The sequence below is a fragment of the Cervus elaphus genome, chromosome 23 (genome assembly GCF_910594005.1).
Source record: "Cervus elaphus chromosome 23, mCerEla1.1, whole genome shotgun sequence".
Lineage (NCBI taxonomy): Eukaryota > Metazoa > Chordata > Mammalia > Artiodactyla > Cervidae > Cervus > Cervus elaphus.
Window position 1 is genome coordinate 64,647,161 of NC_057837.1, and position 25,642 is coordinate 64,672,802.

General features: G+C 45.0%; 2 protein-coding genes across 3 annotated transcripts in view; one reads left to right on the forward strand and one right to left on the reverse strand.

The window, feature by feature from the left end:
* Nucleotides 1-733: 733 nt before the first annotated feature.
* SCAND1 (SCAN domain containing 1) lies at nt 734-1,697 on the reverse strand. The gene has a single exon (XM_043884421.1). It carries the CDS (start codon nt 1,503-1,505, stop codon nt 966-968), a length of 540 nt encoding a protein of 179 aa, XP_043740356.1. The 5' UTR covers nt 1,506-1,697; the 3' UTR covers nt 734-965.
* Nucleotides 1,688-25,642, forward strand: part of CNBD2 (cyclic nucleotide binding domain containing 2) — a 60,012-nt gene continuing 36,057 nt past the window's right edge. The window contains exons 1-4 of one of the 2 annotated variants that reach the window (XM_043884393.1): nt 1,688-2,058; nt 4,965-5,018; nt 16,713-16,850; nt 19,877-19,930. In XM_043884393.1, coding sequence (XP_043740328.1) covers nt 1,705-2,058; nt 4,965-5,018; nt 16,713-16,850; nt 19,877-19,930 — 600 coding nt within the window. In that variant the 5' untranslated portion in view covers nt 1,688-1,704. Of the gene's footprint in view, nt 2,059-4,964; nt 5,019-14,291; nt 14,343-16,712; nt 16,851-19,876; nt 19,931-25,642 lie in introns of those variants that run through there. The other variant, XM_043884394.1, reaches the window with a different exon arrangement.

Consider the following 25,642-nt stretch of genomic DNA (forward strand, 5'->3'; position numbering starts at 1 on the left):
TTAAAAGATGGCACCCATGACAATTAGGACCCTTCTGAAGCCCAAGCCAAACGACCTTGGACCCCAATCAGCTCCTTCCTGGGTGTGCAGAAGACTCAAGAAATGGAGTTATATTGCAGAGCTTCCCTATTATTCGCCAAATCTCTTCTCTTCCTAAACAATTATGCTTATTTTAGAAAGTTATGAGTAGCTCCAACAATGTAAATAATCCATCAGTTCACACCAAATCTGTTCCTTAAATCTTTCAAGAGGCCTAAAATTTGGTTAAGAAAGGGGTCTGGAGGCTTAAACCAGAGTTCATAAGAACTAGCCTCTCTCGGTAAGCACCTGCAGTGAACTTACTAAAACAGCCCTGTAACTTGGGCCTTTGGGGAAGACTGCGCCGACAAGGTAGGCTGACGGAGCAAGTTGAGGGCAGTATTGCTGTAGCAGCAGCAGCCAGTTAAATCAGCACTTAGTACAGCCACCAATCTGCCTGCACGACCCACAACCACATACAATAGTACCACTGTCCTCTATCCGCCTAGGTAGGAAAACAAGCTCAAATTCTAGCCAATGAAGGGTACGGGCGAATATGGAACCAGGCTGCTGGAGTCCTCATTGCATAGGCTCCAACCAAACAAAGGAAACCCATGTGGGGCGCTGGGGAGCGCGCAGGAAAAAAAATCCCCAGATGTGGCGACCCATAGCCAACACATAATGATCCCACAAAAGCCAAAGAAGGCCAAGTGAGTAAGAAACAAAGGCTTTATTCTCATGGGCCCCCAGCTTGGTTTCACAACTAGCCAGAGAGAGTGGAAATAGGTTCGGGAAACTAAACACGGGAAAGGACACACGAGATTGCAAGAACCGCCAAAACTCATTTTTTCATTATCGCGTATTGGGGAGCCAGGCTCACGATCCCGGACCCGATCATGGCTCCAGTCCAGAGAGTGCCTGACTCGGGTCGCCCGCAGCTCCGCCGTTCAGCCGGTGATGCGCACGTCGGTGCGGCGGCGAAGCCGCCGGGCCCGCGCCGCTTCGGGCAGGATGGCGAGCAGCTGCTCCTGAACTAGCATCTCCACAATCTGCTCCTTTGTGCGGATATCGGGCCGCAGCCACTGGCGGGAGAGCTCCCGAAGCTGTCGGAACGCCTCCCGTGGGCCTGCAGCGTCCTGGTAGCGGAACTGCCGGAATCGTTGGCGGAAAGTCTCTGGGCCGGGCCGGGAGCCGCCTGGACCTGGAGGGGAGCGCGGAGAGGCTTCCGCAAGCGGCGCAGGGCCCTGGGGTGCGGGTCCGACAGGCAGGTCTAGGGAAGCGGAGGCCGCCGCAGGAGGCCTAACATTCGCTTCGGGGACCGCAGCGCTGGAATTGGAGGAGTCGGGGATAGATGGTGGGGCTTCAGGAGTCGAGGAGGAGCCCGCAGGGTCACGCTCCGGGCATGAGCTTGGGCCGGCTCCTTCTTCTTTCCCCGAGGGCGGCGCGGGGATTCCGGCTGGAGCCAGGCTTTGCTCCGTGGCTGCCATGACTCTGGCTCCGTGCGTCGCTCTTTGTCCAGCCGTTGTTGGCTCAGCTCTGCGTCTGCAAGGGGGCGGGGCAAAAGGCTTTTCCCTTACAGGGCGGAGCGCGCGACCCTGAGGGAGGTGGGCGGAGGGCGCGCCCAGCTTGCCAGCTCCTGCGAAGCGCCTGGGGCGGCCGGAAGTGGGCGTGCCCGCTGGCTCCTCTATGATGAGCTCGGCGCACGAGAGTCCGGAAGCCGGATCTGGGCTCCCGGAAGCGGCGCCCCCTGGCGTTCCCACGTCGGGTCTGGAGGTGGCGGCGCCTGAGGGGCTACAGACCAATCTTAGCTCACCATGGCTGGTTCCGGATGGTGGCGCCTCCGAGCACCTGTTCGAAGAGAAGTCGGAGGAGGAGGAGTCAGAGGAGGAGTCGGAGTCGGAGGGGCAGAAGTCAGAGGAGGAGGAGCCGGAGGAAGAGCCGGAGGAGGGGTCGGAGGAGGAGCAGGTGCCGAAGCCACCGCCCAAGCCGGAGGAGGAGCCCAATATCGTCTTGGCCCGCCTTGATCGCCTCAGCTTGCAGGTGACCTGTGTCCGCCCCTGCAAGCTCGCCTCTGTACTTGGCCCTGATTAGGATGGTGGCGAGCCGAGGACTTGCGCGGGCTGGCGCCCGGCGGGTGGCAGGACAACGGGACGCTGGTCAGGCACTGGGGGAGGGCCCAACTCGGGACAGTTCTCTAGTTCATTCGAAAGAGAAGGGTAGTACACTCACCTGGTTGCGGGTGGATGACGTGTGCAAGGTCCTCTACACATGTAGTAATAAAACTTGGCCGTCTTACGGCGCAGAGTAAACGCCCAAGAACTCTTTGTTATTATTATTATTATGCCTGTCTTCTGAAACCAAGAGACAGGTGGCTTTGTAGGTTCTGCTTTTAACTTTAGGATTACTAATGCATAGCCTCATATAGTGGCCTCTAGCCACGTGTTTACGAGCCCTTGAAATATGGCAAGTCGGAATTGGGATCTGCTGACCTGTGAAATACACACAGGACTTATTATGAAAAGAAAGTAATGTAAAATATCTCAATAATTTTTTATATTGGTTACACGTTGGATTGATAATACTTAGCACATATTGGGTCAAATAAATTATATTGCTAAAATTCATGTCTGTCATTTTACTTTCAAATTGTGGTTGCTAGAAAAATTTGCATTCCATACATGGTTTTCTTTATATATGAGTTGAACAGTAAAAGCATGCTACCCTGTGGGAGTCAGGATGCCTTGGTGAAATCTCTGCAGGGTTTATTTGCCAGAGTTGTTGAGAGGATTAAATAGTAAAGACTTTGGGGAAAAGTGACAGTGTTAGTCACTCAGTGGTGTCCAGCTCTTTGCGACCCCATGGACTGTAGCCTGCCAGGCTCCTCTGTCCATGGAGTTTTCCAGGCAAGAATACTGAAGTGGGGTGCCATTCCCTTCCCTGGGAGATCTTCCAGACCCAGGGACCGAACCTGGGTCTCCTGCACTGCAGGCAGATTCTTTCCTGTCTGAGCCACAGGGAAAGAAAAGTCTTTTTTAAATGATTGTCTTCATTAAGTAAATTGCTGTCTCTGAGCTCTAGCTTCATTATCTGTAAAATGTGGATGTACTAGAACTTACTTCATTAGGACGGAGAATTCAATGAGATGATGTAGATAAAAGCATGTAGCTCTGACAGCACTTAGGTAAGTGATAGTGTATTCTGTTTGACAGCTGGCTCTCAAATATGTTTTGTATGCCCATTTTAGGGCTTCCCTGGTGGCTCAGAGGTCAAATAATTTGCCTGCAATGCGGGAGATCCGTTGTTTGGGTTAGGGTTCAATCCCTGGATTGGGAAGATCCCCTGGAGGAGGGCTTGGAAACCCACTCCAGTATTCTTGTCTGGAGAATCCCCATGGACAGAGGAGCCTGGTGGGCTATATATAGTCCATGAGGTTGCAAAGAGTTGGACATGACTGAGCGACTAGGCAAACACAAGCAAACTCACAAGCCCATATAAAGGCTTCCCAGATGGCTCAGTGGTAAAGAATCCACCTTCCAGTGCATGAGACACAGGAGATCAGCATTTGATCCCTGAAGAGGGAAGATTCCCTGGAGAAGGAAATGGCAACTTACTCCAATATTCTTGCCTAGAAAATTCCAGGGACAGAAGAACCTGGTGGGCTACAGTTCATGGGGTCACAGGAGTCAGACACGACTGCATGCACACAATCATGCCCATTTTACAGACAAGGAAACAAAGACAGGGGTCCTTTATGAAAGGTTTTATATAACCCTTGTAGCTCCCTTGATTTCTGCGCAGAAGGAGTTGGCCTCTTTGACAACCACCAACATGCCAGTGGCCCTGGAATAAAACTTGCCTACCCCGTAGGATGTGCTTTTGCAGTTGAATTAAAGTAGATCCTCACAGAACAGTGTTCACAGCCTGAAAACCTTGAAATTTGTCTTCACAATGGATCTTTAATGTTTTAGCAGGAGCTGGTCTCCTTCCTTTAGACAAGGTACTCTTTTCCAGTCAACCTTAGTCCTCACCTCTCCCTCTTGTTCTTTGAAGTAGACTGTAGTTTCATGTTACATCAACATTCAGAATAGTTCATTTACTAGTGCTCTCAGGTTGTCGCTTTCCTACAAGCTGATATTTTTCTGTCTTTTCAGCAGTGGGAAAAACAGGGGCCTAGGGTTTGTTATACCTACCAGCTTCAAACCTCTACTTCCTCTGCCATGACCCTTGGTGGCTGGGTTTGCTGCCCTGAGTGAACCAATAGTCCTGTTTCCTGTGTGGTGACAGGCAGTGGGTATCCAAGGCTAAGAAGCCTGTTGTGAGGATGAGAGGTCCTGGGAAGCCTTCACTGGGAAGGGGACCTTTAAACCTAGACTCAAGAAGAAAAAGGGTGGAATTAGGGGTGTTCCAGGCAGATGGCCCTGTGTGGACTAAGGCATAGAGTGAATGGGAGCAAAGCTTTGTGGAAACTAGGCTGAGGTGGGGTCTTGGGAAGTGATAACTGAGGTTGGAAGATCAATGAGAGGTTGAATCCTAAAGAACCTGGAATTCCATGTTGAAAAATTGAATCCTTGTCCTCTTGCAGAAGGGAACGAACTCTTGTGGTACTAGGAATTCCAAATGTTAGAGTTCTAGCCCATTTCTTTCATCCCTCTTGGAACTACAGACTATTAGAGATGGAAGGAGAGATCTCAGAGATCTACTAGAATTGTGGAACCTTAGAGATTAAATCCAAAAATAAGATTCAGTTATTCTAAACTTTTAATGGGTCAATGAGCCCCCCAAATCTATTTTTTTCAAGTTATAATATCTCTTCTAGAAGAGGGATGTACTTATATACTTCTGCATACAATTTCGGGTAATTTCAGGTTTCCCTGAACCCATCCAGAGGACTGAGGTTATGTTTAAAATGTATATTTACATGTATTCTCTTCTCTTAAATTTTGCAGGTCAAGAAGTCAAGATACCAAGAAGCAAAGGATTGGTTCAAAATCAAAAATCTAGTAAGTGTTTCTCAGAGGACAGAATTCTTTTGACTTCCTAGTCTAATGCTCTTATCATATTAGGCATTTTTATTAGCATTGAATGGTTGGAAAGCATCACCGACTCAATGGACATGAACTTGAGCAAACCCCAGGAGACAGTGACAGAGAGGCCTAGTGTGCTGCAGTCCAGGGGGTCACAAAAAGTTGGACATGACTTAGTGACTGAACAACAATTAGCATTAGGTTGGGAGCACATGGAAATGGATCATAAATCATTCATTTTGTATCACTTAGCTTCCAAGGCCTGACTCCCAGCTGACACTCAGTAAATGTTGACTAGAGGACAAGCAGTGGATTGCAGACCATCTTTGTGAAGAGAGAGCTCCAATGTGATTTCCTGTCTCTTTTAGAGACTGGTGTCTTTTGATGGCACACTGTTGGCGCTTTTGGAACAGAAGCCTGGAGAGTTTTTTTTTTTTTTTTTTTAAGCATTTTATTTGGAAATAATCATAGATTCATAAGAAATTACAAAAAGAGTTTAGACTTCACCCAGTGTTCTCCAATGGTAACATCTTGTATAACCATAGTACAATATAGTGTGTAAAGTTGATATTGATATAATCATTATTCAGTGTTTACCAGTTTTATATGCACTCATTTGTATATGTGTGTAGGCCTGTGCAGTTTTGTCATATGTGTAAATTCATGTAACTATTCCACCATCAATATCTAGAAATGTTTGATCACCACAAAGATCCCTCATGCTCATGCTTTATAATCACTCTAATTCCTCTCCCATACCCCATATTCCCAACCATAGGTAACACTAACCTATTCTTCATCTCTTTAATTTTTTTCATTTCAAAATGTTATATAAATGGAATCATGTAGTATGTAACTTTTGGGGACTGGGTTTTTTTTTTTTTTTTAACTCAAAATAATTCTCTGGAGACTCATCCAGGTTGTTGTGGATGAGGATCATCCAGGATGATGTTGATGTTTTTATTTCTAATCATTTGATAGTGTATAAAATTACAGTTGATTTTTGTGTAGTAACTTGTGTTCTTCATTAAACCAGGAAACTCACTGGGGTTGTTTCTTCAAGTTTTTACCACCCTCACCCCCAAAGTCCACTTGGCATTGTTTGCTTTTCAGAGTCTCAAGTTAGTTGCTGTTTGTATTTTGGCTGTTTGTATCTCTGGCTTAGGAGGGAACTTGAACCCCAAATCTCCCAACTCAAATTGCAAACCTGGTCTCAGAACTTAACGAAGCTCAGGTTCTTTATGTCTCAGTGCAGAAGGAATTCAACAAGAGGCAAAGTGATAGGCAAAAAGTAAATTTATTAATAATATCGGACACTTGTGATACAAGCGGCCAGGTAAGAGGGTGCTGCCCCAAGAATTAGGTGGGCTACATTTTTATAGGGCTTCCCTGGTGGCTCAGTGGTAAAGAATCCACTTGCCAATGCAGGACACATGGGTTAAATATCGTTACTGGGAAAATTCCGTGGAGAAGGAAATGGCAACCCACTCCAGTATTCTTGTTGGGAAATCCCATGGACAGAGGATCCTGGTGGGCTACAGTCCACGGGGTCTCAAAAGAGTCAGACATGACTTAGCAGCTAAACAACAACATTTTTATAATCAAAGGAAAAATGAGGAGGGGGAGAAGGCCACCTTCTTCCTTTGTAAAGATGTTGAAGGAAAATGGGGTTCAAAAAGATGGTCACATCCCAGGCCTTGGGTGAATTTCTGGAATGGGCCACCAAGTGAGGGTCCTTGAAACAGAATTGGGGATCTTTAGAACTGATTTATAATCTTTGCTATTGTTACTTCTTGTGCCTGATAGGCAATGCTTCTGCATTCCTTTGTTCCTTTAAGATCATTAAGTACTGAGACCTGTTCATAGATAAGCCTTAGATCACAAAATGTCTTAGGCCAAAAATGGCTTCTCTTATGTCAAGAAAGCTGTGCCTGAGAAAAAAAAAAAAAGCTGTGCCTGGTTCTCTTTATCTGGAGACCCCCTGCCTTATATCTGCTTGCATACCCAGAAGTGGAATTTCTGGATTGTATGATATTTCTACATTTAATTTTTTTGAGGAACCACCTTGTGTTTTCCACAGCAGCTCCACCATTTTATATCCGTACCAACAATGTGCATGAGTTCCAGTTTCTCCGCATCCTTGCCAACACTTGTTATTTTGTAAGTGTGAGATGTTAAATAGAAATTTTTAAGATAAGTTACCATTGGGACTTCCCTGGTGGTGCAGTGGATAAACAATCTGCCTGCTAATGCAGGCGACACAGGTTTGATCCCTGCCTCAGAGCAGCTGAGCCTGTGAACCACAACTACTGAGTCCGTGCTCTAGAGCCTGTGAGCTGTAACTGCTGAAACCCATGCACCTAGAGCCTCTGCTCTGCAAAAGGAAAAAGCCTCACAATTAGAGAGTAGCCCCCACTCTGCAAATAGAGAAAGCCCGTGTCAGCAATGAAGACCCAGCGCAGCCCAAAAAATAAATAATAAATAAAAGTAATGTGTACATGTCAAAAATAAAATAAATACATTTATATATATAAAAAAGATAAGTTATCGTGGACAAGAAATTCAGATTTTCAACAAAATTTACATTTAGTAATTATATTTCACTTACATTACACCTCATACTACATACGTTATTCCAGGGGCCCAGCTTGCTCATTGTGAAGAAAAAACAGGTTCAGCTAATGTGGTTTGAATAAAAAGCTCCTAGGTTGTTCTGTGCGTCTGTGCATATTTAGTTTTTTATTATGAAGTCCAAGAGGCTTGCTCTGGTCTCCTACCGACTATTAACTTCTTTTTGCTAACCTTTTTTTTTATCATCTATGTTTGATCTTGGGATACAGAGATCTATTTTATCTTTTGATGTTTTGCTGAACTGGAGAAGATGACTGACTTAGACCCTAGGTATGTAATTATGTTTGTAATTAACTCTTGTTTTTAGGGATTCTCATTCTTGATGAACCAGTGTAAATTCAGAAGCCTACATACTTCCTAATCTTTTTGCCTCTTTCTCCTTTCACTGACCTGTATTCAATTGCAACCCTCCTAGTTCACAGTTTTAATGAAACTGTTTTCACTGTGGTGCCCTGCCAGTCAGAGAAGGCACAGTTTTGTGTGAGTACTCTTGCCTGGAAAATCCCATGGACGGAGGAGCCTGGTAGGCTGCAGTCCATGGGGTCGCTAAGAGTCAGACACGGCTGAACGACTTCACTTTCACTTTTCACTTTCATGCATTGGAGAAGGAAATGGCAACCCACTCCAGTGTTCTTGTCTGGAGAATCCCAGGGATGGAGGAGCCTGCTGGGCTGCCATCTATGGGGTCACACAGAGTGACTTAGCAGCAGCAGCAGCAACTCTGCCAGTAGCTCTGTGTTCCTTATTATACTTCACTGATTTTATTACTTTAAATACTGAGTCATTCATTTGAATAGATTTTATATATATATATATATATATATATATATATATATAGTACAAAATTCAGAAGTCAAAAAAGGGTAATGATTATATTTCACTTTCCTTCATCCTTTCTTATCCCATTTTAGTTTTTATTGTTAGTTCCCTTTATATATGATTTTATTTATTTCTTTTCTGAACTTACTTTGGCTGTGCTGGGTCTTCATTGCGCTCAGGCTTTTCTCTAGTTGCGGCGAGCAGGGGCAACTGTAGTTTCGGTGTGTGGGCTTCTCACTGCGGTGGCTTCTCTTGTAGCCGAGCGTGGGCTCTAGGGCACTTGGGCTTCAGTAGTTGTGGTTCCCAGACTCTAGAATGCTGGCCCAGTAGTTGTGGCGCATGGGCTTAGTTGCTCTGCAGCATGTGGGATCTTCCCAGGACGGGGATTGAACCCGTGTCTCCTGCATTGGCAGGCAGATTCTTTACCACTGAACCAACATGGAAGCCCTATATTAATGTCTTTCAATATGCTTAGACATCTGTTTCTTGGTTTATCGGGTGTAAAAGGTAACAAGATTTACAGCTATAAAAGTTGAAGAAACCCATGTACTCAGCCCTCCTACTTTCTCACCCTCTGTATATCTGTACCTTTTGGCTGTATTATTCCTTGGTTCCCTTTTAATTACTCATTTCCAGCTCCTTCCCTTGCTTTTTGCAATCTTATCCTCTGTATTCAGTAAGGCTTATTTCCTTTTTGATGTTTCTGAAATGACCTTCACTTGTAAGGTGTTTTTTTTTAAAAAAATACTTTATTTCCTAAGCTCTGTCAATGCCATTTTCTCCAGTTGCTTCATCATCTCTTCTTTGAACTATTGCGTCTTTGCTTTGATCTCTTGCTTTAAAATTCATTAAGCCCGTTGAGTCCTTTGTTGTTCATGATTATCATCTGTTTCATGTTAATTTTTTTCTGCTGAGTGCCTTTCATTTAGCATTTGTTTTTCTTGTTCCCTGCCTCCATCTCCAATTTTTCTGTAATATATTTATATAGGTCTGATGCTATTTATTTATTTTTTTACTGTAACTCCCCTTTAAATGAAGTGAGTTCTTCCTGGTCAAGATCTTTGTTGGAGTTGTGCATGGAGAAGGGACTAGAGTAGAATTACAGGCTGGCAGGAAGTCTTTTAAAAGGTCATTAATGAAGCTCCTTAGGACATGAGTTTTGTGTGAGTGAATTGGTTTAGTTTTTTCCTCATGCTGGCAGATGGAGCTTGACAGCTGCAGGGTTGCAAAACTGGCATGTCTGTGTCTGTGTGTTTCCCTGGTCAGCCCACATGCCCTGCTTCTCCTTGGTGCCAGTGGTATCAGGAAAGCTCTCAGAGCCAGCCCTTTCGTCACAGCCCCAGTGTTCAAGAGAAGGTGGTGTTGGTTTTGCCTTCAACATGCAGGACCTCTGGAGCACTCTAAACTCTGCCAGCTGTCTCTCCCTGAGACCTCAGTCCTAGGCCTCCTCTATTGACTTGAACTCTGTGTCTTCTTGGTACTTGCCATTTCTTCATTAACGAGATGAGTTCCCACTCTGAACACCTTTGCCAGAGGACTTTTTCTGCCACTAGATTGCTCGGCCCAGAATGCTGGTGAATGAATGCTGACTTAAAACTCAACATTCAGAAAACTAAGATCACAGCATCTGGTCCCATCACTTCATGGCAAATAGATGGGGAAACAATGGAAACAGTGAGAGACTTTATTTTCTTGGGCTCCAAAATCACTGCAGATGGTGACTGCAGCCATGAAATTAAAAAACGCTTGCTTCTTGGAAGAAAAGCTATGACCAACCTAGACAGCATACTAAAAAGCAGAGACAGTACTTTGCCAACAAAGGTCCATCTAGTCAAAGTTATGGTTTTTCCAGTAGTCATGTATGGATGTGAGAGTTGAACTATAAAGAAAGCTGAGCACCAAAGAATTGATGCTTTTGAACTGTGGTGTTGAAGAAGACTCTGGAGAGTCCCTTGGACTATAAGGAGATTCAACCAGTTGATCCTAAAGGGAGTCAGTCCTGAATATTCATTGGAAGGACTGATGCTGAAGTTGAAACTCCAATACTTTGGCCACCTGATGTGAAGAACTGACTCATTCAAAGGACCCTGACGCTGGGAAAGATTGAAGGTGGGAGGAGAAGGGGACAACATAGGATGAGATGGTTGGATGGCATCACCAACTTGATAGACATGCATGAGTTTGAGTAAGCTCCGGGAGTTGGAGATGGACAGGGGAGCCTGGTGTGATGCAGTCCATGGGATCGCAGAGAGTCAGACACGACTGAGCGACTGAACTGAACTGAAGTGAATGCCTTTAAGAGCAGCCCTCAACCAATGGGACAGCTCTGAGGTGTAGGGAAGCAAAATTTTCCACCCCAAAATGTGTCTCTTTGGCATTAAGATTAATTTGATTATTTTTAGGAAATAGAAACCTCAGGAGCCTTTCTTTTCACCCCCACCCCCCTAGCTGCCTAGAGAATTTAGATAAAGGACCTGGAATAGAGCTAATACCAGAGATACCTGCAAAGAATATGAACTGAGTGTGGTGGAGGAACCTCGCAGGACCTTAGCAATCAGAGTCTATTGCATGTTCGCTCCATTGTTATTGAGTCCAAACTCGCTTTGCTCACCACATGAGAGGCCAGTGAATCCCAGAGATGAGGTGTTGAGGCAAGGAATACGACTTTATTTGGAAAGCTGGCTGACAGAGAAGATGACAGATTCATGCCTCAAAATAATCATATTTTGGGGGGCCTGGATGTCAGGTTCTTTTATGGATCAGAGATGGGGGTAGGTAAGGAAACAAAGTAAAAGATCATTTAATTCTTGTGAATATCTATCTCCTAGCCTGGTAAGCCTCAGGCAGGGGGATGTGTTAGTTTCTTTTCCTTACAGTCATTCACAGGCGGGCAGGGTCAGATCTCCCTGTGAACTGAACACAGGCACTTTAGTGTAAGAGTCATGCAGAGGGGGCAGGGTTCTCTGAGGCAGGCCATTATGTGTGATTATAACAAAATGGGCAAAAACAAGAGTTAAAGTAAAAATTAACCCTCCCTGGTTACACCATTGTGTCTGCAAGGCTGGCAAACATGTGTTTATCAAATATTTGTTTTTTTCTATCTCCACATGAAATTGTCTTTCTGTTCCTTTCAAGTCCCAAATCACAACCACCAGCATCTTCTTTTAAAAAATTTATTATTATTATTATTATTAATTTATTTGTCTGCAGTGGGTCTTAGTTGTGGCATGTAGGATCTTTCAGTAGCAGCATGAAGACACTTTCTTGTGGCATGTGGGATCTAGTTTCCTGACCAGGGATCAAACTCTGGTCCCTTGCATTGGGAGTGTGGTGTCTTAGCCACTGGACCAGCAGGGAAGTCCCCCTGACATCCTCTTTTGTTTTTAACTAAAGAAGCTGAAATTTAAGGTGAGGATTTTGGCCATTTGGCAAATTACTCAGTTTTCCTGGGTTTCTTCCAAGTATACATGTTATTAAACTTTTGTGTAATTTTCTCCTGTTAATCTGTCTCTTATCAGTTTAATTTTTAGACGAGCCAGAAGAACCTAGAAAGGCAGAGGGAAATTTCTTCCTCCTTGAGAGAGATATGCTCTGTGCAGTCTTGCTAAGATCCCCAGCACATTGGAGCACTAGATACCAAGAGTGACATGTTCATTAATATTGTTGTTTAGTTGCTCACTTGTATCTGGCTCTTTGTGACCCCATGGACTGCAGCATGCCAGGCTTCTCTGTCCTTCACCATCTCCTGGAGTTTGCTTAAACTCATGTCCATTAAATAGGTGATGCCATCTAACCATCTCATCCTCTGTCGTCCCCTTCTCCTCCTACCTTCAATCTTTCCCAGCATCAGGGTCTTTTCCAATGAGTTGGTTCTTTGCATCAGGGGGCCAAAGTACTGGAGCTTCAGCTTCAGCATCAGTCCTTCCAATGAATATTCAGGGTTCATTTTCTTTAGGATTGACCAGTTTGATCTCTTTGCTGTCCAAGGGACTCTCAAGAGTCTTCTCCAGCACCACAGTTAGATGAATTGCCACAGTCCATTCTTTGGCACTCAGCCTCTGTCAGAAGTGGCTTTTAAAGTATGAAGAAGATCGGATGATTTTTCTCCTTAGTCATGCTAACATAAATTATATTTATGGACTCTCTATTGACCATCCTTGCATTCCTGAAATAATGTTATTTTTGGAATGTGCTGTTCAATTTCATTTATTCAATTTATTTAAGATTTTAAAAACATTATTCATAAATGAGATGAATCTCTAGCTTTCTCTTTTTATGCTACCTTTATCAGGCCTCAGTGTCAGTTTCTCCTTCCCTATTATCAGTAAATAGAATTTGATAGTTTTCCTTCTTTTTATGCTCTGGAACAGTTTAAGAAACATCTGGTGGACACAGTGAGGGAAGGAGAGGATGGGACAAATTGAGAGAGTAACATTGAAACACACACATGACCAGAGCCAGAGCTCTGTGGGAATCCAGAGCCAGTGGGAATTTGCTGTATGATGCATAGAGCTCAAACCTGGTGCTCTGTGACAACCTAGAGGGGTGGGATGAGCTGGGAGGTGGGGAGGGAGGCTCAAGAGGGAGGGGACTTTTGAGTCCCTTGGACTACAAGGAGATCAAACCAGTCGTCCTAAAGGAAATCAGTTCTGAATATTCATTGGAAGGATTGATGCTGAAGCTGAAGCTCCAATACCTTGGCCACCTGATGCAAAGGGCTGACACATTGGAAGAGATCCTGATGCTTGAAAAGATTGAGGGCAAAAGGAGAAGAGGGCAGCAGAGGATGAAATGGCTGGGTAGCATCACCTATTCAATGGACATAGTTTGAGCAAACTCCAGGAGATAGTGAAGGATAGGGAAGCCTAGTGTGCTGCAGTCCGTGAGGTCCCAAAGAGTGGGAGATGACTTAATGACTGAATAGTAACAATGTCATGTTTGATATAGTAGAAGAAAGTATTTTAGAACTTAAATACTGTACTTTTGGAAGGACCTCAGAGTCATTGAGTTCCAGTCATCAAGTTCCTTTCGTTAAAAAAAAAAAAATTATTTATTTGGCTGCACTGGGTCTCAGTTGCAGCATGCAGAATCTTTAGCTGGGGCAGGTGGGATCTAGGTTCCCCAGCCAGGGATTGAACTCAGGCCCCTTGCATTAGGAATGCAGAGTCTTAATCCCTGGACCACCAGGGAAGTCTCCTATCCAGTTCCTTTTAACACTTGGCACCCCATTTAGTTGAGGACTTCCAATTTGCTGAGTGTTCCTGATTTGCCGATTTATTAAGATTATGATAGTGCCACGTACCTACACTCCAGGGCTGTCTCCAATTTCTAATCCTCAAAGTGGTCCCCAGGCTGAGATTTTGAATGCCCCTACCCCCATCCCAGAAGCCTCTTACTTTCTCTGAGCTGGCCATGACTCTGCAGTCATTTAGCTACTTGGAGCCTCAACCTCACATAGGGAGTGGGTACAAAGCCCCTCACCTTGGAATAGGTTTGAGGATTAACTGAAATAATGCATTTGAGTGCTCACTAAATGTTAAGAGTCCCAGACTCCAGTTACTTTCCGTTACCCTGTCTTCCTTCCAGAATCTTCAAATGTGACATAAGGAGGTTCTGAGAATAGATTCGTTAGAACAAGGCTTCCAGCCACTGTGGTCGGGTATGAGGAATGGAGAGGAGCTCTTACCTTGCCACTGAGGGAAACTTTGTTTTCTAGTATAACTGGATTCTTGGAAGAGATTTGTGGTCCTACTCTTGAAAGGCAAAGGGATTGCTGTGCCGTTTGCCAATTCAGGAACCATGAATAAATATATGGTGTCCCATTCCTGGCAGATCCTGAGGAAGAAATTGGTGAGGAGTGTCAAGGGCCCTGGGAGGAAGAGTGGAAGACTGAACAGATAGGTATTTTGAAGAAGGTAGATGCAGGTATAGGAGGTAACCTTGGATAAACAAGGCCACTCTGTACCTGTTGGAGTCGCAAAGGAGAGAGTTTCACATTAGGCTTCAGAAAGACTGAATTCTCACCCCTGCCCTGCAGCCTACTCTGCCCTTGGCATTGGCTGCACTTGGAGCCTCTGAGAACTGCTCCGAACTCACCCATCGAGCTATTAGGAGATTCAGAGAGAATAGTGCCCAGCCTCAGGGTAGGGTAATAGATTAAATTTATGGACGCTGGAGCCAAACTTCCTGGGTTCAAATCTCTATCACTGGGACTTCTGAGCTTCCAATGCAGGGGGTATGGGATCTTATCCTTGGTTGGGGAACTAGGTTTCCACATGCCATGCTGGGCTACTGAATGAATAAATAGATAGATGCAATTTAAAAAAGAAAACAAACTGTTTAAAAACAAAGCAATCCCCCCAATCCCTATCACCTGTTAGTCATGTGACTAATAATAATATTAGGCAGGTTCCTTGATTTGCTGTGCCTCTTTTCTCTTCTGTAAAGGGTAATGATAACATTAGTACCTACTGCACTGATTTATTGTTGAGGGTTCAATAAGTCAATACATGTAACAGGCTTAGAATAGTGCCTGATAATGGCCAATTGTTTTCAATCAATATTAATTTTATTTAAAAACTTTATTATTATTTTTTTTGGCCACACTATGCAGCTTGTGGGATCTTAGTTCCCAGACCAGGGATCAAACATGTGCCCACAGTGAAAGTGCAGAGTCCTGGGGGGCTGGGGAAAAAAAAAAAAAAAAGAAAGTGCAGAGTCCTAACCTCTGGATCACCAGGGAGTTCCCAATAAATATTAAATTTTATTGATAAAGATTTCCCCCATATTTCCTTTAGCTATATGAATTTTTAAAAAATTATTTAGTTACTGGAACTTCCCTTGTGGTCAGTAGCTAAGAATCCACGCTCCCAATGCAAGGGGTCTAGATTCAGTCCCTGGTCAGGGAACTAGATCCCACATGCTGCAACTAAGAGTTTGCATGCTGCAACTAAGACCCAGAGCAGAAAAATAAATATTTTTTAAAAGTATTATAGTTACAGACAAAGTGCCTCACCATCGCACTCCCTTTCTCCTCACTGGCAATCACTTTCCAGAAACCGATGTGTCTCTTTCCTATATGTAAAAATTTTATTTAAAAAAATTTTATTACAAATGTGTGCATCCATAAGCAACTGCAGTGTGCGGCACATTTTTCAAAGTGGTATCATACATGGCAGCTCATTTCACCTTTTTTCCACTCAGAATTATGTGTTTTACCCACAATCACACACACACACACACTAGTGCCATGTCCAGTCTTGTGACTTTATTGAATGTAGTTTTCTTATCTGTCCCTAACATGGCTTTTACAGCTTGTTGTTATGAACCAAAGCCAGTCAAGGTTCACGTTTTGCACTTGCTTGGAGTATTATTAATCTAGAACATTTCTCATGCTTTATTTTTTCCCTCATGAGATTGACTTTTTGAGGAAACTGGGTGAGTTGATGCAGAGATTGTGTTATAATGTAGGTTTGTCTCTTTGATGTTGAACTTGCTTCCCTGTTAGAGGATGACTCCCTTAATCCTCAGTTCACACTGGGATGGTGAGATTTGTTCTCAGCAACAATTCCAAATTCCAGAGAAAAGACAGGGATCGAACCCTTGGCCCCTGCAGTGGAAGCACGGCGTCTTAACCACTGAACCACCAGGGAAGTACCCACAGCACACATTTATTATCTGCTGGAGGCTAGAAGTCTGGCACGTATTAAAATCCAGATGTTAGCAGGTCTGTGTTCCTTTCTCGAGGATGGAGGAAGGAATTCATTTCCTTCACTTCCTGTCTTCTAGAGACCACCCACATTCCTTGCCTCAGGGCCCCTCCCTCTGTCTTCAGAGCCAGCAGTGTTGCATCTCCTTCAGATCCATCTGAATTCAGCATGCAGGCTTTCCCCATCACCCCTCACTGCCTGCGGTTACTTGTGCATGTTATTGGACTGAAGTGAAGGACTTAACTAAAGCTGGGCTGGTGAATGTTTCAACACCTGGCTCCTGGAGAGGGAGATGCCCCATCGATAATAGTTGCCAGTTTCTAGGGCATAAATACTCCCATCGTGGTCAATTTCAAGCTACCAATAGGATTTCAGCAGACTTGAAAACTTCCTGAAGATGTAGCTATGGTTCTAGCAGCAGCACTGCATTTAATCCTGTTACATTTCACCTTGCTCAGCACTATCCAGCTTGCTGTTGGCTGTTGAAATCAGATTTGTTTTGTTTCCACAGGGTCTGTACCGGCTCTCCATGGACATCATCATGATGAATCGAGTGTGTAAAATGTTCCGTCAAGGCCTCAGGGGATTTCGGGAATATCAGATCATTGAGACTGCTCACAGAAAGCACCCTATCTTCTCTTTCTGGGATGTAAGCTTCTGGGCTTAGCAGGTTTATAAGAGGGTTTAAAGGGGTCCAACAAATAGCACCTCACTTCCCAGCCCAAGTTCTGAATCAACTGAGAGAGAAGACAAAGGGTGAAGCAGATGGGAGAACCAGCTGCCACTTGTATTCATGAGAAAACTTACGTTGGGTGTCATCAAGCCAGATGGTTACCTGATACTAAACCCCAGAAGGAGACAGTGTTACTGATGACCCCAGTCAGGGGCAGTGTTGGACCAAGGCAGGCCTCCACTGCAGTAGCAGGGTTTCCCGCCCTCTTCTCATAGCAGAGATGGGCAGAGCGGAACGTGGGCTTGAAGGGAGGGAGGTGGGGGTGATTGTGGTCCGTTTCTTCTTCCAAATTCACCAGAGAGTTTTAAGTTACTCCCTGTCAATGTGAAAGGAGCAGGGCTAGTCATGTTCTGCTAGTCCAACTCTCTCCACATGGAGAGAAGCATCAGGAGTGGGGGAAGGAGCCATCTCCCTTCCAAGGGCGATCAAAATGGCCAGAAGAAACCTGGGAGTCACAACGGAGCCAGGATTTCCCACATACCTCCCAACTTCATCTCGTCTGCGTTCTTTCCTTCTGTCTTATCCCTCCACCTGGACAAGAAGGAGACACTTGCAGGGCCACCCTGATGACCATGCTTTCTAGATTTTTTAGAAGGTCTCAATTTCAGATATTTTATCCCAGCAGTGGATCCTGAGGCCCTTTTTGGCTCAAAAAAGATCACCTTTCTGTTAAGTTGTTCTGGGTCCGCAAAGATGTGTTCATTACTATCCAGGGCTCCAGAGTTTCCTCATCCAGTTCCTGGACAAACCCTACCCAGAGTCCTGTTTGCCAAAAGTGACTAGACCCAGCCCCACCTACACCCCTACATCTGGTGATTCCCTCCGAAGTATTTCCCAGCATGGTTTCTGAAGGCTAGCAGCCAAGGAGAGGGTCACAGAGGGGGGTGATGGGGGACAGGGAAGTGTCTTAGATTGGTTTCTAAGGGGACAGCCGGTAATGTAACTGTTTGTCTGTGGCTGAGTTGAAGATGTAGCAGGCAGGACGTAGGCACCTGGGGGTAGCTGGAGGAGAAGGATTTGCCCCATCTAAAGACATTCAAATTCACATGCTTTGAAGATGCTATGCTATGCTGCCAACAAGTCTGCAGCCAGATTCTGCCCTGAGATGAGAAGGGATAGAGTAGGAGAATCATAACCTCAGGAAGGACAGTCTGGTACATTCTGGTGCAGGCTGTCACACGGTGCTGAAGGGAAGGGCCCTGGAGACCAGGAGTCTCCGGGTTACCAGAAGACTTGGGGTGATGCCCAGACAACTGGAAGCTGAATACCAGATGACAGGCTTGTCATCAGGGGAGTGCGAGGCTAAACTTAACAATGTTGCCCTGTCCAGATGGGCCAGCCTATGGGCGTCATACGACTTCTGGGCAGGGAGCCTGGCGGGCTGGAGAGTAGCGTCAGGCAGAGAGCCATAGACTGGTTTTCAGTGAAATATATGAGTTCAGACCTCTCTGAATACCACATCTTTCTTTCATCAGCCTCCCTGAGAAGCACCAGATGGATGCACAAACTATAAATGGAGGGAGAAGACAGGGATCCAAGTGGGCTCTGGGGGAGGAGTGAGGTATGCTCAGAGAAATGAATGAGGGTCCTAGTGTGGCTCAGCTAGTAAAGAATCTGCTTGCAATGCAGGAGACCTGGGTTCCATCTCTGGGTTGGGAAGATCCCCTGAAGAAGGGAAAGGCTACCCACTCGAGTATTCTGGCCTGGAGAATTCCATGGACTATAATCCATGGGGTCACAAAGAGTTGGGCATGACTGAGCAACTTTCACTTTCCACTTTCCCTAGTGTAGCACAGGATGGTGGTCAGGGCCTTATTTGTCCCTCTTTTCCCTTCTCCCCCCGACCCCCCCATCATAGCATTTTCCCTCTTTCTCTGCCCCTTTCTTTACTCTTTCCACATCCTCCCTGCATCTGTTAGGAAATAGGGTTGGATTAATTCGTCCCTAAGACCTCCTACACCTCTTCTTCCTGGCCATCCTTTGGACCAGGACCGTTTCATTGTATGATTCTTGGGCAACTTCCTTCACCCACTTCAAGTCCCCAGCGGGGCTGCTCAGTACTACCTGCTTTGTTCTGATGATGAAATGGAATAAGGTAAGCTGTGCCTGGCTTGCTATAGGCACTTAGTGAATGTAGGCTTCATTTGTTCCTTCCTTTTTATCCCTCTTTCTGTTCTTTTTTCTCCCCCTTCTATATAGTAAGTTCCCTACAAACCTTCAATTTTCGAACTTTCAAAGATGCACACGTTCATCCCATCAGTGTCAGATGGCAGTGAAATTGCAGCTGGAGCTGTCTCCTACTGCTGACGTCCTTCAGCTCCGCCGTCTCCCACCTCCACCTCCTCCTCCAGGCAGTAACTCTTCTTGCCTGTTCACTCAATGCCAGCCCCTGTGTGCCAGATGTTGCACTGGACTATGGTGCTTTTCAAGATACTGTACTGTCAGATTAAAAATGTTTTCTGTATTTTTTTGTTTTTTTAATGCATTATTGGGCTGGAAAGTATTACATACCTATTATAGTCCAGTGCTGTACAGCCGATGGTGTTAGTTGGATTTCCAGGCTGAGTATGTTGGACTTAGGAACAAACTGAACTTAAAAAGGCGCTCTCGGAATGGAACTCATTCATATGTAGGGGACTTACTGTACTTCCCTCTCCTTCGCTTTTGCTTCTGTTTCCTCCTTTGGCTTCCCCTTCTCTCTCTTTGTCCTCCTTTCCCTCTCCTCACCCCTGCTCTCTCTCTCTCTGCCTCCATAACACCATATTGTCAGTTCTGGGCCCAAGTCTTGTGCAGAGCTGGGCTTTTGAGCAGAGGTGGACATTTCTCAAGGCTGCCTGCCTTGCATGGTGGTCTAGGTATGCAGGAGGGTCTCAGTGCAAAATTCTAGAAGCAGTCTGGCTGATTCTCCTTCCTCTCCTTTTTTTGTTTTTGTTTTTTTCCAGAAGAAGAAAGAAGGCCGAATCACATTTGATACTATGGACTTTGTTGCAGAGTCGGTATGTATAGAAAGCTCTGACCTTCTGCTGGGATTTTTTTTTTTCTCTGCATTATAGCCTCAGAGAAGCCCTGGGCTGGGTATCAGGACCTCTGGGTTCAGATCAGGTTCTGCTACCAACCCAGTGTGCCATCCAGAGCTAGCCACTTAGTTTCCTCACCTATGAAATAGTCGCTGTCAGCGGTACCTTTCAATTCTGGCATCCCAAGACTATGAGCCCACCCACGACCCTGAACCCTATTGCTTTATTTATTTTAATATTCACTATTTTTAAAATTTTACTTTATTCTTGTTATTACTTTTTAATTTTATTTTTGGCTGTATGTGGACTTTCTCTGGTTGCAGTGTATGGGCTTCTCATTGCAATGGCTTCTCTTGCTGCATAGCACAGGCTCTGGGCACATAGGCTTCGTAGTTTCAGCCTGAGGGTTCTAGAGCACGTGGCATCTGGGATCGTCTCTGAGCAGGGGTCGAACCCACGTTGTCTTCATTGGCAGGCGGATTCTTAACCACTGGACCACCAGGGAAGTCCACATTGTTGCTTTATAGCTGAGCCGAACCAGCAGGGGAGATGATCTGCACTTGGACCAGTGGGAAAGAGTGGAAGGCAAAGCAGAGAATGTGAGAGTTGCAGACAGAGGAGAAATAATCAGTGAGGCGGGAGAAGCCCTGACCTGTATGGGAACTCCCCAAACTTTCCGAGAGATGCTGGGCACATCTGTCCTTGACCTGGGCTCAGGTGGCCACCTGAGGAGGGAATGCTTTCATGTGACTTTGTGGTTGTTGTTCAGTTGTTCCATCACTGAGTTGTGTCCGACTCTTTGTGACCCCATGGAGTACAGCATGCTTCCCTTTCCATTATCATATCCCAGAGCTTTCTCAAGCTCCTGTCCATTGAGTCGGTGATGCCATCCACCCATCTCCTCCTCTGTCGTCCCCTTCTCCTCCTGCCTTCCATCTTTCCCAGCATCATGTGACTTGGCCTGTGTGATTTGTTCTCTGAATTTCAAGCATTATTATGTTCTGAGCTTCTCTCCAACAAATCCTGGATATTAAATTAAAATTTGAAATTTAATGTCAACTCTAAAGGGGCTTCTCTATTTATAGGAAAGATCTGAAGTTCTCACCCCCATAGACCTGACTCAACCCTGGCCTGGAGCAGCCATGCTGGTTTTCCTCTCAGGAAGAGCAGGGGGCACAGAGCTTTCTAACAGGTACAGGACCACCTGATCGCTCTGCTCCCCTGTCCTCCCTTGGAACCAAGGTGTGGCTTCTATTGTCTGCCTCCACTGGGCATAATCTAATTTCTCATGTCCCATTATGTATGAAGCACAGTAACTCATCCAAATTCTGAGTTTCTTCAGATTTCAAGACCAGCCAGTATCTGACGCTGGACGTGAAAGGTTACCCAAGTTTTGCCCTTCAGATGGGAGAAACTAGGGGTCTTTCTGAGGGCCACAGAGCTCTAGAGATGAGGGCAATTCTGTGCATAGCAGCAGAGAGAGAGAGGAGGATGCAGAGGGAAAGTCCACCTTATGGGCAAGGCCTCTCTGGCTCTGTCTCCAACACGGGGGTGGAGAATAAAGACCTGCTTTAAAAACCTGCCCTTTTGTTGTTGTTGATCAGTCGCTCAGTTGTATCTGACTCTTTGCCACCCCATGGACTGCCGCATGCCAGGATTCTCTGTCTGTCACCATCTCCTAGAGCTTGCTCAAGCTCGTGCCCATCGAGTCAGTGATGCCATCCAACCTGCCCTTTGAGTGACTGCTAATGGGTACCAGGTTTCTTTTTAGGGTGATTCAAAGGCTCTAAAATCCATTGTAGTGATATCTGTACCACTCTGAATACACTAAAAATTGATCTGTACACTTTCAGTGGTGAATCGTATATAAATTATATATCAATCAAACTGATACACATATGTATGCATATATAAGATGTCTCTCAGGATAACACTTGAAAACTAAACTTCAGTATAGTCCATATTAGGACTCTACTAACACTAAACGTCTCAAAAAAATCTTAAGAATTATCAAGGCTTAGAATCACAGACTCATTTATTATACCATTTGTGAGACACTGGAAACAACAGGCACATTTCTAAAACATAGTTTTGAGTGAAAAAAAGGCAAGTTGCATAAACAATGTCAGCAGTCTTAACATTTATGTAAATAAAAGCAAAATCATTCTATACATACTCTGTTGGGCACATGTATAAGTTTGTACTAACATACATAGGGCTTTCCAGGTGGCTCAGTGGTAAAGAATCTGCCTGCCAATACAGGAGACACGGGTTCGATCCCTGATCTGGGAAGATCCCACATGCCTCGAAACTACTAAGCCCATGTGCCACAACTATTGAGTCTGTGCTCTGGAGCCTAGGAGCCACAACTACTGAAGCCCTGGAGCCCTAGAGCCCATGCTCCCTAATGATAGAAGCCACCTCAATGAGAAGCCTGCGCACTGCACCTAGAGAGTAGCCCCTGCTCACTGCAACTAGAGAAAACCCACTCCCAGTAGTGAAGACCCAGCAGAGTCAAAAATAAACATAATAAAAAATAACATATATAAATGATTAATTCCAGTGGTGGAGAGCAGGTCTGGATTAGGTGTGACATGGTACGAGGGGATTTTAACTATCTATTGTTCTGGTTTTTAATGGGAAATAGTCATTATATTGTGTTAGTTTCAAAAGTTTTATTTATACATAGGAAAAAGACAGGAAGCAAGAATGCCAGGTGGCACAGTGGTAAAGAATCCACCTGCCAATTCAGGAGATACAAGAGATGCAAGTTTGGTCCCTGGCTCAGGAAGATCCCCTGGAGAAGGGAATGGCAACCACTCCAGTATTCTTGCCTGGAAAATTCCATGGACATAGGAGCCTGGTGGGCTACAATCCGTGGAGTCATAAAGAGTCGGACACGACTGAGCACGTGCACGTACACACACACACACACACACACACGCAGAAATGCCACATGTTAATGGCTAATTCTGTGTGGTGAGATTATGGATGGCCCCTCTTATTTTCCTTTATCCTTCCTGTATTTTAGAGTAGGAGTCCCCAACCCCAGAGTTGTGGACCGCTATCATCCGTGGCCTGTTAGGAATTGGGCCACACAACAGGAGATGAGTGGTGGGAGAGCAAGTGATGCTTCAACTGCCACTCCCCATCGGTCCTCATCACTTGAACCATCCCCCTGACCTGGTCTGTGAAAAAACTCTTCCACGAAACCAGTCCCTGATGCCTAAAAGGTTAGGGACTACTGTGCTAGCCACGAAACCAGTCCCTGATGCCTAAAAGGTTAGGGACTGCTGTGCTAGAGGACCACAATGAAGGCCTGAAGTGAGTGAGATTGACAGTGCTGAGAAATGGTGTTTGAGAAACAGTAAGGGCTGTCTTTGAGTGATACTTCCTTTTCTTCATTACAGATTTTTTTTGAGCTCCTTGGGTAGTCCTCAGTCTGTGTCTGTGGTGGGGAGTACAGTTGGCTCCCTGTATCTTTGTAGCAGGTTCCACATCCTCGGATCCAACCCACCATAGGCAGAAAATATTCAGAAAAGGAAAATTCCAGAAAGTTCCAAAAAGCAAAATTGGAATACATAGTTGCAGGCAGTAACTGTTTATTGTATTTACAACATTTACATAATGTTTACATTGTGTCAGGTATTTTAAGTAATCTTGAAATGATTTAAAGTATATGGGAGGACATACAAATACTACACCATGTTAAGGCAGGGACTTGAGCAACAACAGATTTTAGTATTGACAGGGGTTCTGGAACCAATCCACTCCTCCCCACCCCATCTGAGTGGATATGAGGAGCAAGGATGACTGTAACATTCGCACCTGCCCTTAAGGAGCTAATAGGAGTTAAGGTGATGGAACTTACTCAGAAAGTTAAATAACAGTCTGTAGGAATCAACAGAAGGGTGTCTCAAGGGTTGAGGGTGGTAACAAGGATTTCCTGGAGGAATTAGGGCCCCAAGTGAGCCTGGTTCATAGAAGCCAGAGGCGTCTGTGTTTTGCCATAAATAGACCCTATAATAGAAGTCCTAATGGGTTATTGATAGTAAGAAGGAATGGATTCGGACCATAAAAGAGACTGTGACACTTCCATAACCCTTGCTCTGCATCAGGCACATTGTAAGCCCTTGACAACATTAACTCTGGTTTGTCCATATAGTTTCTGTCATCAGACAGGGAAACTGGGTCTCTGGGAGAAGAGACCTGTGCCAGGACACACAGCTGGCTGGGAAGTAGCAGGACCAAGTTCAAACCCAACACCTGGTACCCAAGCCTGTGCGCTTTTAACCACTGTGCTACACTGCCGTTCTGAGTGAATGTGCGTGGCTTCCGATCTCCTGGTGTGATGACCAGAATTCTCATCGTGACCTACTTTCTTTTGCTTCAAGACAGTTACTGTTATGTAAGATGCTGGCATTCATCCGTACTTCTGTAAATATTTATTTCGTCAAGTGTCCACTACAGGTGAGACATTCTAAGAGTGGTAAACAAGGTAGACGAGGCCACTGTTGTGTTTATTTTTTAAAAAGATTTTCTTCACGTGGACCATTTTTAAAGTCTTTGTGAATTTGTTACAATATTTTTGCATCTTTTTTTTTTTTTTTGGCCGCAAGGCAAGTGGAATCTTAGCTCTCTGACCTGGGATTGTATCCATACCCACTTCATTGGATGGTGAAATGTTAACCAGTGGACCACCATGAAGTCCTTATTGTGTTTATATTGGGGCTTATATTCTAGAGCACCTTTGTTCAAACTCTCAGTGACAACAGAAATGTTTAGTAGCATGCATTATCCAGTACAGTAGCCAACAGACTCATGTAGCCATTGAGCACTTGTCACTAGTGGGACTGAGGGACTAATTTTTTTATTCTAATTTTATTTATTCATTTATTGGCTACACTGGGTCTTCGTTGCTGTGCCTGGGCTTTTTCTAATTGTGTCAAATGGGGACTACTCTCTAGTTGTGATGCGTGGGCTTCTCACTGCAGTGGCTTCTTTTATTGCAGAGCAATGACTCTAGGGCATGGGCTCAGTAGTTGTGGTCCACAGGCATGTGGAATCTTCCTGGACCAGGAATCGAACCTGGGTCCCCTGCATTGGAAGGTGGATTCTTAACCATTGGACCACCAGGGAATTCCAGGACTAATTTTTAAATTTAATTTAGTTTAAATAGCCACACGTGGCTGTTGGCTACCATATTGGACAGTGGAGTTCAAGATTTGTGTCTGTGTGTGTGTTTAGGGTGGGAAAATGACATAATATACACCTTAACAAAAAAGGGGGCTTCCTGGGTGACTGAAACAGTAAAGAATCTGCCTGCAATGCAGGAGACCCAGGTTCGATCCCTGAGTTGGGAAGTTCCCCTGGAGAAAGGCATGGCAACCCACTCCAGTATTCTTGCCTGGAGAATTCCATGAACAGAGGAGCCTGGCAGGCTCCAGTCCATGGGGTTGGAAGAAAAAGGGGCGGGGGGGGGGCACTTCCTTGTGGCTCAGCTGGTAAAGAATCCACCTGCAGTGCAGGAGACCAGGGTTTGATCCCCTGGTTGGGGAGATCCCCTGGAGAAGGGAAAGGCTACCCACCCCAGTATTCTGGCCTGGAGAATTCCATGGACTGGATAGTCATGGGGTTGCAAAGAGTCGGACATGACTGAGCGACTTTCACTTTCTTTTCCTTTAACAAAAA